Below are 16,501 nucleotides of genomic sequence, written 5' to 3'. Positions count from 1 at the left end.
TTAAACATTTATATATAATTTCAATTGTTGGTAAATATAAATAAATATATGTAAATATTTGCTAAATATGTACATGTGTATGTGTTTGCATTTATAAAAACATAATTAATATGCACAGTATATAGACATATATTATGTAAACACAAAATTCTGGATGCGATTAATCGTGATTAATCTTTTGACAGCCCTACTTATAACCAAACAGATCTCAACACCGATTGACTACCATAGTAGGAAAAACAATGGTAATCAAAAGTGCCCCAGAACTGTTCGCTGTCTTACATTCTTCAAAATGTCTTCTTTTGTGTTCAACAGTAAAACATAAAAGTAATTTCTATTACTATGGCAGTCATTTTGTGTTGAGATATGTTTGGTTATAAGAATTCTTCTAAATATATTTCTCTGTGTTCATCAGAACAAAGATATTTATACAGATTTGGAACAACTTGAGGGTGAGTAAATGATGACAAAATATTTGTGTGAAGTATCACTTTAAGTAATGCATTGTACGCCTAAAAAATATCTACGCAAAAATAACTGTTTTTGATTTAATAAAGTCACATTTCTGATTGTAAAAATGTTTCATTTAACAATTTCACTACCGTATTTTGCTGTGGCCTGTATGAGGGAAATTGTTTGGAAAATCTTGTTGATCTAATATCTGTTTGACATAACTACAAGGTGTATATATCTGTGCCTGAGAATTTGAAATGTGTGACCTTTTTCTGTGAAATAAAGCACAAACATTTACTAGTTTTTTATACATACACTTCAAAAGATGGACGCATTTATGTTCGTTTTTGTTCTGCTTTTTTGCTCGTTTTGTTTTACCATTTAAAATGTATGTTGTTTGAGCTCCATCTTGTGGGCGATGGATGGTCATATAAGTCCAGAGCCAACCCGAAGATCATGCCAAGTCACGGAAGGTCTGGGCCAATTTAATACACTATAAAAGGTTTTATACTTGGTAAAGGGTATATCCTACAGACTCTGATTAAAATCCCCTCTTTATAATCCTTTGAAATACACATGAATCACTGGAATTAAGGGAAATTGCTCTGGTCTTTCTACAATAATTGGCACAGCTGATCAGAGGATCAAACGGGTATTAAATCACCATAAAGCTCTCTCTTAATGAAAGATTAATTCTATCATCCTACTCGTCTCACTCATTCACATCTCTGAGGTCACCAGTCCTCATAAATCAAAACATGTCCTTAGTTTCTGTCTCGCTCAGTCAGTGCGTCAGCTTAATTTCACTCTTACTTTCATGCATAAAAAACATATTTGTCCAAAGTAGGACTCTATTCGTCCTTCCCACAAAGCTCTTCTCACATTATGTCCTGACAAAATTCTGTGATTTATGACACATTAAATGAATAAGCAACACAGGGATTTACTGTCATATAAATGTTTCGTTCAAATTTGTATTACACCTCGGGAGGAGTGTGTTTTAAAGAAATCAATATTGGCTATGAAATGGAAACAGAAATTAATCAACTTGTGACATTGTTGTAAAGGAAATCCCAGGAGCATTTATACATTTCTCATTTGTATGCTGATGCTTGTAGTAAAGATTTTTTGCATTGTTTCTTTTACTCTGAAAAACTCATGCATGTCAGATAATATCTCAATACTGCTTTGATAACAATACATATGTAACAGTAAAAACCCAACAGTCTAATGAAAACAGTAATATTTAGGGCTGTCAAAAGATTAATCGCGATTAGTCGCATCCAGAATAAAAGTTTGTGTTTACATAACATATACCTGTGTGCTGTGCATAATAATTTTGTATTTATTAAGACATACACATCCATGCATATATTTAAGAAGAATCTAAAATTCTACAACATTTATATATAATTTCAATTGTTGGTAATTATAAACAAATACATGTGAATATTTGCTAAATATGGATACATGTGTATGTGTTTGTATTTATAAAAGCATTATAAATATACACAGTACATAGACATATATTATGTACACACAAACTTTTATTCTGGCTGCGATTAATCGTGATTAATCTTTTGACAGCCCTAATTATAACATATTCATTTGACTCCAAATGGTAAAGCTAATTGCTTTTTATTGCTAGTGTTTTCTTTGCTTTATTAATGGGAAGTTTAAAGAGCGTTCTGTTCTTTTGCAGTTCTTTATTTGTATAATCATGTATAAAATAATTGTACGCAGATAGTTGTAGGATAGCAGACATTATAAATCTAAAAACAGATGACCGATAATGAAAACATGGCAGTCACGCTAAAACTTCACTATTAAAATACATTAAACATACACTAGTGTTAACGTCCATAATATAAAATAAATATAAATAAAAAATCTATTCCAGAATTTATTTCGCTTTTCCTATTTTACAGACGTTTCATTCAACCTGCATGCTTTTATTTTGAAAAACAAAACGGTCTTCAGGGTGATGTCACGCTTCGTCGCCGAAGTTCTCGAGTTGTTGTTTTTCCACGAGTGCGTGTGCATGGACTGCAGTGAATGGCGTGAAAGTTTAGGCTTTAAGAACACTTTACTATGCCTAGCTAATGTAACAGACCTTATCGACAACGAGTTTCATTCGAGTAGTTTCCTGCACCTTACATCCAGAGTGAGTTACGATGATTTAAAGGTGTACTCGTGTTTAAAGAGATCGAGCTGTCTTGCCTGGAGCTGTGTTCAGGTAACTCATCTGTTTGAGTTGTTTTAACAGCATGTCAACTTTTGGAGCAGCTCGAGCTGATGCGGGATCAGTGATCTCGGACCCTCAACATTCCCAAAAGCTTCTAAGGGCCCTTCAGTCTTTCAGAGAAGATCAGGCTTTTCAAGATGCAGTACTGGTTTTGGAGGGTGAAGAGATACCTGTTCAGAAAAACGTCATTGCTGCTGCTAGTCCATACATAAGGTATCCGAGTATACTGTCAAATTTGCATGATTTTTTGAAGTGATGCGTCTGAGAGATGAGATTGCGATCATGTATATGTGGTGTGATTGCTCTGACATGTAACAGACCCTTGAGCAATGTGTCATGTGGGTGTGCCACAGCCCCACCTTGTCTGCTGTTATTAGTTTGTTCGCTTGTTTCATTGTGACCTACTTTTTTATTCCCCAACTAACTTTTATTAATGTAACAAAAGATTACACATAAGAGATCACTTGTCTATGTGGTTTAAAAAAGTCATTATTTACTCCCATTCCAAATCTGCATGACTCATTTATCTCTGGGACATATTTGTTGACTAAACTCCTTTTAAGTTAGAGGAAAATCCAAAATTCGATTGGTCATTTGAATATGCTGTAAACATTAATATTAATTGTATTCATATACATAAAATAAATAAATACGATTTTAGTTCTACTTGTTACATTCCAATGTAACAAAGCCTGCTCACCACCGGTCTCTCTTCAAATCTCTGTTGTTGACAGTCAGACTGTTTTGTCATAAGATACTCAAACAAAATAAAACTAATTCTGTTTCTAGGACAAAATTAAATTACAACCCACCAAAGGAGGATGGATCTGTTTACAAAATCGAGCTGCAAGGGATCTCCGTTTCAACCATAAGGCAGATATTGGACTACATTTTTAGTGGAGAGGTGATTTTATCATTTACATATCGTATACTACATGTTTGAGTTAGGGCTGTCAAATGATAAATCGCATCCAGAGTGATAGTTTATGATTATATATTAATGTTGTATTTATAAACACATACACATTCATGCATATATTTAACAAAAATAGAAAAGAATAAACGTTTATATAATTTAAATTATTGGTAAATATAAATAATACATCAAAAAAATTATTTTATTTTTTATTCTGGACGATTAATCACGATTAATCGTTTGACAGCCTTAGTTTTATTTATAACTGTATACCATTTATGTTTTTATTTTTGTATATGTATGTACATTTGTATTTGTGAGTTTACACTGCATTAATTACATTACATATATCAGTTATATCTATTTACATTCTATCAGATAACTTAAAGGGAAACTTTACTATCACCATAAATCAAAATTTCCCCACGTTTAACTCACCCTCAAGGCATCCTAACTGAAAATGGTTTTCTTCTTGAATAAAGCAGATGGAGTTATAATACCACGTATTATTTTACTACCAAGCGGTAGAACGGGAGTTGAATGGGTGTTTGCTTTTTGTAGCTCCAAAAAGTGCATTAATCGATCAAAGAACTGCTCGACAGCTGCAAACATTGCATTTTTTCGTTGTGTTCCAATATGACCGCGTCTATTTGCCGGAAAAGCAAGCCTCTGGTTCACGCGCATTCGAGAGATGAAGAAAGCTAGACATAAATGTTAATAGCACTGTCAATATGGATATTTCTCTTAAACAAACGCATCAATTCGCATCAGAAGACCTTTGTTAAAACCACGGTGCTGTGTCGAGCAGTTTTTTTTTGATGGATGCACTTTTTGGAGCTTCGAAAAGTCCACACCCATCCACTCCCATTATACCGCTTGGAAGTAAAATAATATGTGGTAGTATAACTCCGACTGCATTATTCTTCAAAAAGAAAACAATATTCAGTTAGGATGCCTTGAGGGTGCGTAAAACATGAGGACATTTTGATTTGATAGTAAAGTACATTTAATCCTTAAAAGGATAGTTCACCCAAAAATGAAAACTCAGTCATCAATTACTCACTTAGTGAGACTTTTCTTCTGCAGAAGACAAAAGAAGATATTTTGAAGAATGTGGGTAACCAAACTGCACTACCCATTGACTTGCATTGGTTTTTTGTCCATACAATAGAAGTTAATGGGTACCGGCATTGTTCGGTTACCAACATTCTTCAAAATATCTTCTTTTGTGTTCTGTGGAAAAAATGAACAATTTTGGATGCACCATCCCTTTAAGAACTGAACCAGTGATGCTTTCCTCCTAGCACCATGCAATACTGTTTGAACTACAGAAGTGCAATACCTTCAAAAGCTTTCACTTATTTGAAAGCCAAACTAATGTCTGATTTTTAGATCACCCTGAGCGAAGACACTATCCAGGATGTGGTCCAAGCTGCCGATCTCCTGCTCCTCACCGATCTAAAATCTCTGTGCTGTGAGTTCCTGGAGAGCTGCATCACGGCAGAAAACTGCATCGGCATCCGGGTCTTCTCCTTGCATTACTGCCTGCACCATGTCTTCCACGTCGCCACAGAGTTCCTGCAGACGCATTTCCGAGACGTGGCCAGCACCGAGGAGTTCCTGGAGCAGCCTCCTGAACGTCTGTGCGAGATGCTCTCGATGGAGAAGCTCAACATAGGAAATGAAAGGCACGCACTGGAGGCCGTGGTCCGCTGGCTTGGCCACGACACTGAAGCTCGGCGAGTGAGTGTTTCGATGTTCGATTGTTGGATCAACAAGAGAGTTTTTAGAGTGTAAATAGAAAAACAAACATTATTTTACTTCGACCAGTTTTGATAGACTTGTGTCTCTTCTCCAGGTCCATATGAAGGAGGTGATGTCGGCCGTATGGGTTCAAGGCTTGGAACGGCCGTACCTCCAGGAGCAGATTGTCGGTGACCACATGATGAGGGAGGTGATAGGAAATTATTGTATAGAGATCCTGAGTGGTGCGGAAAAGCAGGGAGAGGCACTGCTCGATGCGTTTAAACCCCGCGGCTACTCCGAATGTATCGTCACAATAGGGGGTGAGGAAAGGAAGTGAGTATAAGTATATATACCTTTTTTTTAGATCTGGTTATTATTAAAGTGCTTTCATGCAATATTTTCAAGTATTTTGGAGAGTGTGATGTTTTTATTTTGTGTTCACTCTCTTATTTTAGCTCTCGGAAGCCTACGGCAGCAGCTCGCTGCATGTGTCCACTTTATGACCGAAGCAGGCAGCTGTGGATTGAGCTTCAGCCGATGAAAGAAAGGCGCGTTGGGCACGGAGTCGTGTCAGCAGGTCGGTACTAGATTAGTTCTGTAGTATATTGAAAGACATATTTTAAAGATTAAGTTTCACATGCATCTGTTATGTTAGTATGCAATTTAGTTTTTCCGTATACGTATTGTTTCATTTTTGGGGCTTATAATGAAGTATAATTATACCAAACCAAATGTTGTGAATTTTTCCTTTAATATGTCAAGTGATTTATTATGCATTAATCGAATAAGTGTCGTCACACACATTCTAAGATGGCGTGAGTGACCCATTTGCATGAACCCTTGAGGCGCTCCAAACTTAAATGACACGCATCATTTTATCTTAGATTTTGAGGTAAAATTGTATTCACATTTCTGTGCAACTACTAGAAGAAATTAGCAATATCCATTTCTTTCTAGTTTTCACTGCTCTCGCAAATTTGAGACCTTAACACAAAAATCTAAAAACAAATTTGTGCTTGACACTGAAATTATATAGGGAAAAACCTAAAATCATATTCTTGTGAAGATGAACATTTTAAATAATTTAAAATGTAATGGATTCAATTTACAGAGGTTAGACGTTCTTGCTTTCAGATTAATGTGAATTCAGCCAGATCTCAACTGGTCTCTTATAAATTCACACAATAAAAATGGTCAGGTTTTAAGTCAACCGTATTGGTCAATCTGATTTAAACGTCCAGTGTATGAAATTTAGTGGCATCTAGCGGTGTAAATATAAGAATATAATCACTGGCTTGTATTATTAACCAATGAACTGTTTGTCCATTAGAAGGCTTCCTATTTGCAATAGGAGGCATGGATGAGAATAAAACTGTGTTGAGCAGTGGAGAGAAATATGACCCAGAGACCAACACCTGGACTTCAATTCCAGCTATGATGCAGGTATTTCTGTCACACATTCACTCGGATAAAAAACTAGTGAAGTGAAACTTTTTTCCTCTATTTTCTCCCCAGACAATACCATGAGTCTCCACATGGGGAAGTGTAGGCAAACGTATCTGCCACTATATTTGCATTTAGTTATTTGCCAAACGTTTTAAAGCATGTTGCATTTGCATTATTATACAGTACATTGTATTATTTTGTTATATTCTGTGTTGCCTGGGAAGCGAACCTGTCACCTTGGTCTTGTTAGCTCAATGTTTTATTAGTTTTGCTGGCAAAAAATACACAAGATATGCAATAATTTCTTTAGGTGTTAGGAGGTTAACATAAGGGAGAATTGAGTGCCAATTTTTGCATTGTTGTCCTAATATTAGTAATATACATATAATATAGAACTGTATACAATCAAATATGTATCTATAAAAATAACTAGCGAAAAAAATACAAAATCATTCATAGTGGCTATACATTTTTTAGGAACAAGACAGAAACGTTTGATGCAGTTTTGTAAAGTTACCACCAGGTGTCACATTTGTGCCATTGTACTTTCTTGTTGTCTGTGAAGGCCAGACAACACTTTGGTATTGCTGAGCTGGATGGAATGATCTATGTCTTGGGTGGAGAGAACAATGAAACTGAGGTTCTTCTCACAATGGAGGTGTATGACCCCCATTGCAACGTCTGGAGGACCCAACCCAAAATGACTACCGTGCGCAAGGTAAGCGGTACCTTTTTCGCTCCACACTTGCACCAAAAAACATACACACCTTCATGTGTATCTCTGTTTTACAGTTTGGTAGTTAATAAATGTTAAAATGGAAGAGAAGAGTTAGAAAAGCTCCTTTTAAGCAGGACGTATTGACGAGGGTCTAATGAATGTAAGCTTCGACGCACCCTGTGCACTGTGATGTTTTGCAGATGTGTTTTTAGAACAAAAGTAGGCTAGGGACCTATCAGTCTAACCCACATAACCAAAAACATTTGATCACCATCTTGACAAACATAAACAGTCATGTTTCTTGGTGTTCTTGTCATATTTGGGTATAATGATTTCCATGTGTGTACTTGTTAAATTTAGTATGTTGTGAAGAGACAGGGAGTTCTGTGATTATCAATTTCTGCCTTAAAGTCAGAGTTTATTCTTATTACACAGATAAGGAGAACAAAAAATGTGCAGAAATATATCGCTTGAGAACAGCATGCTGGACTTTTTAAATTTCTGGTGTACGATGCAATTTACTTGCAATGTGACTCTTTTATATCTACTGTATATAGATATTTTTCGATATTAAAATGATGAGATTCAGAGAGCACTTTCCCACCATCGCGCCGAATCGTTGCTTAATCATTCCACACCGTGCCGATCCATACCAGCCAGTACAAAAATGGTTTAATTTTGCACCGCAGGGCTGATAATGGAATTTTTTAGAGACTGAACTATAAGGCCTCTGCACGCTTTGTTTAGCACAATTTAGTTGGACAACCGTGCCTACTAAGAGCCGAGAACAGTTTGTTATCGTGCCGTCAAACCAGGCTCACGTGGAAACATAACTGTAACTGTTTCAGAATGTGCTTCAAACGGTTCGGTGAGATTGTGGAAAAGTTCTCATAGTCTTTTAACGTCTTAGGTGTTTGAAGCCTAAATGAGCAAGAATTTATATTTCTATAGGAACATGAGTTGCTGCACACTTGCACCAATTTTTTGTAAAATATCACACCTTCATGTTTATCTCTGTTTTATAGTTTGGTAGTTGTGCCACCATGAAAAAGAGACTGTATGTAATGGGAGGAGGATCGTACGGGAAGGTTTACGATTCTGTGGAGTATTATCAGCCCAAAACACAACAGTGGACGTCCGTCTGCCCCCTTAAGGAACGGAGGTAAAATGTTACGTTTCAATTTCTTTTTGGTGCTTGATATATACATTTACGTATTTGGCAGACGCTTTTATCCAAAGCGACTTACATTGGATTATCCTATACATTTATACATAGGTATGTGCAATCCTCTGGGTCCGAACCCACAACCTTGCGTTGTTAACGCAATGCTCTTTCCACTGAGCTACAGAAAAAGCTATATGGCATAGAATGCTCTAAAACACTCAAAAACCAACTTTATAGCAACAAAACATAAAAAAAATGTGCTAGCAATGGAGGAGCACAGATGTACATAGGTACAATTTTTCATAAAGCTTTTTGATTTAACAAGGCAAAAATGTGTCATGGTACAAAACTTCCGTCTTTATTTTCATTTTTAACTCTAAGAGTAGGGTGATCAGGTGTTGGTAAATTTTTTATGGAATTACATAAGCACCTCTGATCCATGCTTTTCAAATCTCAAATATTTTGAAGTTTTTATCTGACGCCAATAAATGTTAAAATGGAAGAGAGAAAAGCTCTTTGAAGCAGGATGTCTTCACAAGGGTCTAATGAATGTAGGCTTTGACGCACCCTGTGCTCTGTGATGTTTTGCAGATGTGTTTTTAGAACAACAGTAGGCAAGGGACCTATCAGTCTAACCCACATAACCCAAAAATTTGATCACCATCTTTCAAACATAAATAATCATTTTTCTTGGTGTTCTTCATATTTGGGTATAATGACTTCCATGCGTGTACTTGTTAAATTTAGTATGTTATGAAGAGACAGGGAGTTCTGTGATGCTCAATTTCTGCCTTAAGAGATCAAGTCAGAGTTTATTCTTATAACACAGATGAGGAGAACAAAACATTTGAAGAAACATTACACCTGAGAATATTATGCTGGACTTTTTACATTTCTGGTGTACGATGTTCTTGCAATGTGATATATAGATCTTGTTTGATAGCATAATGATAAGAGTCATAGTCTTTTTTGGTCTTCGGTGTCTGAAGCCTAAATTAGCAAGAATTGGTATTTCTATAGTAACATGAGTTCTGCACTTGATGTGGTCAGAAACCATCTGTGAAATTATTTGATTTACCTCTTCTAAAATGAATACGATTTGCAAGTGCATGTTGTACGGTTTGAGGTTTTATGCTTATATTAAAGTAACAAAATGTACTACTTTGTGTTCTTAAAATGGTCAAATCTAATGACGGAAGTGCTTTCCAAGCACCACTAAACGTGCTTCACAGCCTCACTTTTTCCCCCCCAGGTTTGGAGCAGTGGCTTGTGGGATTGCCCAAGAGCTTTACGTATTTGGTGGTGTTAGAAACAGAGAGGTGGACAATCCCGAGACCACTCAAATGACCATCGCCAAGTCTGAGTTCTTCCATGATGAACTGAAAAGGTTCATACATACTAGTGTATACTGTCCTTCAAAATAAAACAGTGAGATACATGCATCATCTCAGTGTTTTTCTGCCATTTCTCTCCAGATGGATGCTTCTGGACGACCAAAACCTCTGTATTCAGGCCACCTCATCCTTTGTGTATGGAGCTGTTCCCATCGGTGCTAGTATATATGTAGTAGGAGAACTTGACACGGGTGAGCTGATAATCACATTACATTTATCTCAACGATTTTTGTTTCGTTAACAGTTTACATTAAGGTTGTATGTGTGCCACTACTGTATATGTATAGAGTGTATGCATTGACGTCACTTTCCCAGGTGAACATACCGGTACACGCTCCCCTGGGTGCCAAAACACCCGACAAAATGGCTGAGGAGAATAGGAGAAACAAAGTAACAGGGACTAAAACACGCAACTATTATAGAGCTGGACTCTACAGTGATTCTTACGACTAGTAATCAGGTGTTCTAGTGTTTTGCCACCCATGGGGCACGCTCTGGTTTGTTCACGTGGTAAAGCGACACGTCCATTCCCTCTTTATTTATTTCGTACACATGTAAATTGCTTAATATTTCATATTCATATTTGGCAGGCACCAGTTTTGACTATGTCCGGGAGTTCCGCAGAAGCACAGGGACGTGGCACCACACCAGACCCCTTATGCCATCTGATCTGAGCAAGACGTGCTGCGCCCCCCTTCGTATCGCCAACTGTAAGCTGTTCCGCCTGCAGCTCCTACAGGGCCAGTTTCATATCTCACGTCCTCTCCATCATCACTGAGTTCTGTGTCATTTCACTCCTCCCTTGTCTGCTGGTTTGGAGGAGGATGCAAGGGATTGTGGGACTGCAGGCTTAAGCCGTTGTTTGGTTGTGTGTGGGAAAAGCTTGAAAGAGTGTAATATTTAATGCTTTTTTAAAAGGGAGTCAATTAAATGTCTTTTTATGGTTCTTTCTTTAGTGTGAGTGTGATTTAGCTCATTCACAGGAAGTGTTTTATTACAGCATGTTAAATGGGACCTTCTTTACGTTTCGTTCGGCTTTATTTGGATGGTTTGCATTATATTTGAGATGACAGTTGTGAATGCTTGTCTTTTGAGTTTTGACGCTAGCACTTTGGTGAGAGTAGTTATACTGTAATAGCGTTTTTAAACCAGTATGTTTTATTTACGGTGTATTAAGTAAGGGAACAAATCTAAAACTAAAACTTAGCGGTTCACTAGTACCAAGCACAATATTGTTGCTCTAGTTACTGTACAGACAAGTGTTAGATTATTTAGTAGTGTTATTAGTTATGGTCCATCACCATTGCTACACCGGACGAGACAGACGGCTTGTTCTATTGTGATTGTCGTGTTGAAAAATGACATATTCAGTGTGACCAAATTTATAGTGGGTTCTAATGCTATCTATTGTCTTTTGTTGCGTCGCGTCTGGTGTAGACAGGTGTAAAAGTCTTAAATCATGGTGGGGTTTCGTTAAATGTAGTGCTTTTAGTTCAAATGCATTCAGTTTATTGGAGGCCTTCACATTAACTGTGATTCATTTGTAGGTTATATTTAAATATAGAGCGTTTAAATATAAATTAGGTTTTAATATATTGAGGTTTTATTATAATTATATTACTCTATATCAAATCATTTTAAACGTTTGTTTCCTAAATCCCATCTTGATTTCATTTATAAACAAATTGCTGTAAGGAGCCTTGTTACGGCTAATGCAGGTTAAAGGGGTCATATGGCGCGAATACATGTTTTTCTGTGTCTTTGGTGTGTTATTAGCTGCCCATGCATGAATAAGACATGTTAAATGTTGTAACAAAAGAAGCATTTTATCTAAAAGCGAATGCTCACCCACACCTGGCTGAAAGGTCTCGTGTAACAACACCACCACAAATCTACGTCTGTTTGTGTGATGATCTGACTAAGACCGCCCAAATGTATTCGCAAGTAAGGTGCTCGTACCTGTCTGTACATTTGCTTTGGAACCTGATGTTCCAAATATGATAAAAGGGGCTACGTTTTCGTCACACGCTTGCAGTATTTGACCAATCACAACACACTGGTTATTAGGCCAATCATAGCACATCTCGCTTTTCAGACCGAGGAGCTTTTATAAAAAATCTGCGTGTTTCAGAGAGGCGGGGCAAGGAGGAGATACAAACATGCACGGTATATGGAAAATACAGCGTTTTTAACCTTAAATCTTGTATACACATTGCATCACGTCTAAAACAAACGATAATATTTTAGCCGTGTCATATGACTCCTTTAATGTATTTAATTCCCTCCAAAGATAACATGTTACGTTTTGTCGCCTTAGTCATGTGTTTAGGATTTATTTTGGAGGTTTGTGCAAGAATATCATGTCTACTGAGTCAAGAGTTTACATTTAAGAGTATGGTCAATAATATGCTGAGTAAAATCTGTGTCATATTGTCAGGGTGGTGTGCGTTTTGTAGGGGTCTGGCTGGCTATGTGGGAGCCTGCCTATGTTATATGACCAAATTTGCTCGTATTCAGGGACTCGAAGCACCACAACATGTCAGAAATAAATGCAAGTTGCTGGACTCACCCTTATGTGGCGAGAGTATTTTGTTAATGACCTCTGAACTGGCTTTCCTGTCAGTGTGGACGGTTTTGGCATCTGCTGACCCCATTTGTTCTGTGCATGAGTCAGCTGCTGCTGTCTGTTGTGATCGAAGGAATGAACGTTACATATTCACCGTCGTGGAAATTCACAGCGATAGCTGAATTAAGGAATACGTTACCACATTTTTACATCTTGGACACTAAAATTTGTAATTTGCTCTGTGGGTTGTTTTTAGAGGAATGTGGATAAAACATAATACTGGACCAATTATTATTTAAAGTGTTTGCAACAGTGTTGGGTAAATTACGTAAATCTCATTCAAATATTACATTTCTAAACTTTTTATCAAAGAGAAAAGTATTTACACTAAACCTACACTAACACTATCGAACAAGCTTACACACAGTTATTAAAGTGATAGTTCACCCAAAAATGGACATTTTCTATATTATTTTCTCACCCTCGTGTCGTTCCAAACCTGTATCTATCAATAAATGATGACAGAACCTTTATTTTTGCGTGAACTATCCATTTCTGCGGATTTACTTTTGCACTTTCCTTTCTCCACTGAACTAATTCCAAATGTCTGGTTATCCACTATCATTTTGCATAAACTGTTTTTTTTATAAATCATGAAAATGCAGTTGTCATTGATGACTCATGTAATGTTGATGTCAAGTACTGTCAGAATGGAGGATGTAACAACTATTGTCAACACTGCATGATATGTAATGTGTGTTCCTTGCCAAACTCCACACACAAACAATACATGCTCATGAAAATTGTCAACACGTTCACTTTACTATAAACACTGTCATGACTCTATTTGCACAAAACATAAAAACACGTCATGTCTGCCAGAACGTTGTGATTAATAAAATATAATGCAATGTTTGTTGTGCAAGATATTGTTCTCTTTAGAAATTGCTTTGACTTGGATATTTTCATTAAATGGAAATATGGATGTTGGGGGGGGAGTCAGACTATCATGTGTGTAATGTTGAATCTCTCTGTGTCTTTAGGCTATTACAGTATAACATTTGTTGGGCTGGAAGGAAGTGACGTGCACCTAAAAAATTATTTTCAACCCATGTTGCGTCAAAAAGGGACAAACCAACCATTAATCCAGAAAATGTTCATATCCAGCAAACCCAGAGTTTTGGGCTAAAAAAAACTTGGGATGTGTTCATTTATACGGTTGAGTTTGTCTTTGACTCAACCAGGAATTAAAACCTAGCATTTCTACAAATGTGCAGGGTACAGAGTAAAATTAAAACATTTCTATCCAAAAGCATCTCAATAAAGAAAAAAAAAATACTAAGTTTTCACTCAAAGTTAAAGAATTACATATTATATACAATATCAACGTAAATGTCAATGTGTTGAAATGCTAATGTGTTGAAATCTTTCCCCTGATTAGAAACTTTCTACCAGTAGTCCTTATTGATTTTTCCTCTGTTATAGAGATTAAACATTAGCAGGAGGCACTGTAAGGTGAATGTATTATCTACGTGACTCAATAAAGCCTCAGCTTTATCAGTAAATCTTGTAAATGCTTAAAAGAATGAAGAAATGTTGGTTGTTGCATTACTCTTTTACTAAATGTTGAGTTTTGTGACGTAAGGTATACGTCATCATAAGCGTATGAACGTGTCTGGTCATGAGTGTGTGTGAATAAAGAGTGAAGGATAGATTTGGGATTAACAGGATTGCAGTAGATAAACAGGATGAGGTAAATTCACTCAAACCGAGCTGCTCACATGACAGGACTTAATTTAACCAGAGGTCTTATGACACACATGGGTAGCTGCTCATACAGACGCCCTGCATCTCTTTTGGGTTTAGGTCTGAGAACAGACCAATCACATTCTTACAAAGTACGAGTCTTACTCAGTAAACTGCTTTTATGGACCTTGCTTTGTGCTCAGGGACTTTGTGCTGTTCTGGACTTGAAGGGATAATTCATTCAAAATCCATTTAATCACAATCATGTCATCCCAAACCTGCATGACATTCTTCTGCAAACACCAAACATGGAATGTTTAATATGTTTGGCCCCATTGCTTTTCATTGTATGGACCCACACCATTGAGACATTTCTCAATATATTTTGAGAGAAGAAAGAGTCACATACAGATATTGTTGCTGTCAGACTGAAGCCTTGTATCTCCAAACCACCACTTTACAAGAAAAGACAAAAATACTTCCTTTTTCTTTTAACTAAACACTGTGTTGACAAGTTGACAAATACTTTTTATTGGTTAAATATTAGTAAAACCCACAGAAAAACGTGAAGGATGACCAATAGTAATGATTTATGAAACAAATTCAAATCATGATGAATGGAGATATGTGGTTTAAGTTCGACATTAAAGCTACAAAATTCTGCACCGAAAAAGAAAGGTTATATTTATATATTTTTTAAAAAGGACTAAAAAATGGGTGGTTTGGCTTTACATTTATTCTTCATAAATCCTTATGAAGACTATATGAAGAATTTATTTGCAAAACCAGACAACTCTGTTTTTTTTCTTCATGTTATCGTGTTAGTTGGCTGATTTTTTGTTATTATTACTTAATAAAACAATGTAACTGTAGTTTGATTAATGTAATTTGAAATGCACAATAAAACATGACTTTTGATCTGTTTAAAACTGTTTTTGTTCAATGTCTTTTGTAAAAGATCTTATGTCATTGTTAAAAGCAGGTTCTCCCATATAGAAACAAGATAGCTCTTTTTTATTCATTAAAACAAATAATAAATTCTGAATGACAGCTTTTTATTGACTGCACATATTAAACTCACTGTTGAAAAAGCTTTTTTCCATACAAGAGTTTTCTCATAAATGCCCCAGTATTAGAGAACCAAACAACCACACACAACTGTTTCACTTTCAATTTAATTTTACCACATGTGACTCTATTGGTTATTTGTGCAACACATGGTCCACCCAATAAGAGCCACTTTTATTTAATGTGTAGATTTAAAATGAAAAAGTTGGACTGTGTGCATGTGTCACTTGAATGTGAGTCTACAGGTTTAAACCCGCACTTATACAAACATACCCCTCACTTCAGTCCACCAGACTTTCTGTTTAATATGTAGAGTAACACGGTAGTAAGTCTAATGACTTGTTTAAAGTCGTTGGGAATGGCATCATGACTTCATATGACCTCACAGGCCTGAATCACTTCCTTACTTCCATTGAGAAGCTGGTTGAGTGGTGTGTTGATCATCTGAAATGCCAAGTCAAATGATGTAGGTTGCTTTACCAATTTGGTTGCTTACGCAGCACAGCGTTACCACAGTATTCCCAGCAAGGGAATTAATCCCAGAAACCATGTGTGGAAGAAATGTCAGCAAAAGGCACGGAATCGTGCATGAAGATGATTCTCCTGAGATAATTTAGGCTCGTATTCATCTTTGAGGTGATGATCTCATTGTCTGTTCTGACTCACATTATACACACTTAATGCATCATTCGCATACACAGCAAAATAATTAAACTGTCCCACCCTCTCCAGCTATGCCATTGTAAAAGGAGAGCGATCATCCATTACTAGAGTAAATGCATTAGATCAAAGATCTTTTCCAGCCTTTGTCTCAGTGTATAGCCCACAACAAAGGACTTTTTCTGTTTTATATGATTAACCAAGTAAAACTGAAATCTAAGTACCTCTTAATACTGCAATTTTAATTAAAATATAAATGTGAGATAAGATTTTAGAGGAATCCGTCAAAGCCTTCTGACCTTGTACGAGAAAAGTTTAAGTACCCCCCGGGGTACATACTGTATGACTTCTAGGAAACTAAACCCATGACAGAAGAGT

The 16,501-nt window shown here is 36.5% G+C and overlaps 1 protein-coding gene across 1 annotated transcript; it reads left to right on the top strand.

The window, feature by feature from the left end:
- Nucleotides 1–2,456: 2,456 nt before the first annotated feature.
- On the top strand, nt 2,457–13,562 carry gan (gigaxonin). The gene is made up of 12 exons (XM_056766659.1): nt 2,457–2,617; nt 2,720–2,911; nt 3,488–3,602; nt 5,007–5,357; nt 5,473–5,693; nt 5,816–5,937; nt 6,691–6,803; nt 7,372–7,524; nt 8,550–8,686; nt 9,942–10,076; nt 10,165–10,274; nt 10,674–13,562. The coding sequence occupies exons 2-12, from the start codon at nt 2,721–2,723 to the stop codon at nt 10,859–10,861; spliced, it is 1,836 nt and encodes a 611-aa protein (XP_056622637.1). The 5' UTR covers nt 2,457–2,617; nt 2,720; the 3' UTR covers nt 10,862–13,562.
- The last annotated feature ends 2,939 nt before the right edge of the window (nt 13,563–16,501 follow it).

This window comes from Triplophysa dalaica, chromosome 14 (genome assembly GCF_015846415.1).
Source record: "Triplophysa dalaica isolate WHDGS20190420 chromosome 14, ASM1584641v1, whole genome shotgun sequence".
Lineage (NCBI taxonomy): Eukaryota > Metazoa > Chordata > Actinopteri > Cypriniformes > Nemacheilidae > Triplophysa > Triplophysa dalaica.
This window is presented reverse-complemented; position numbering and strand designations above follow the sequence as displayed.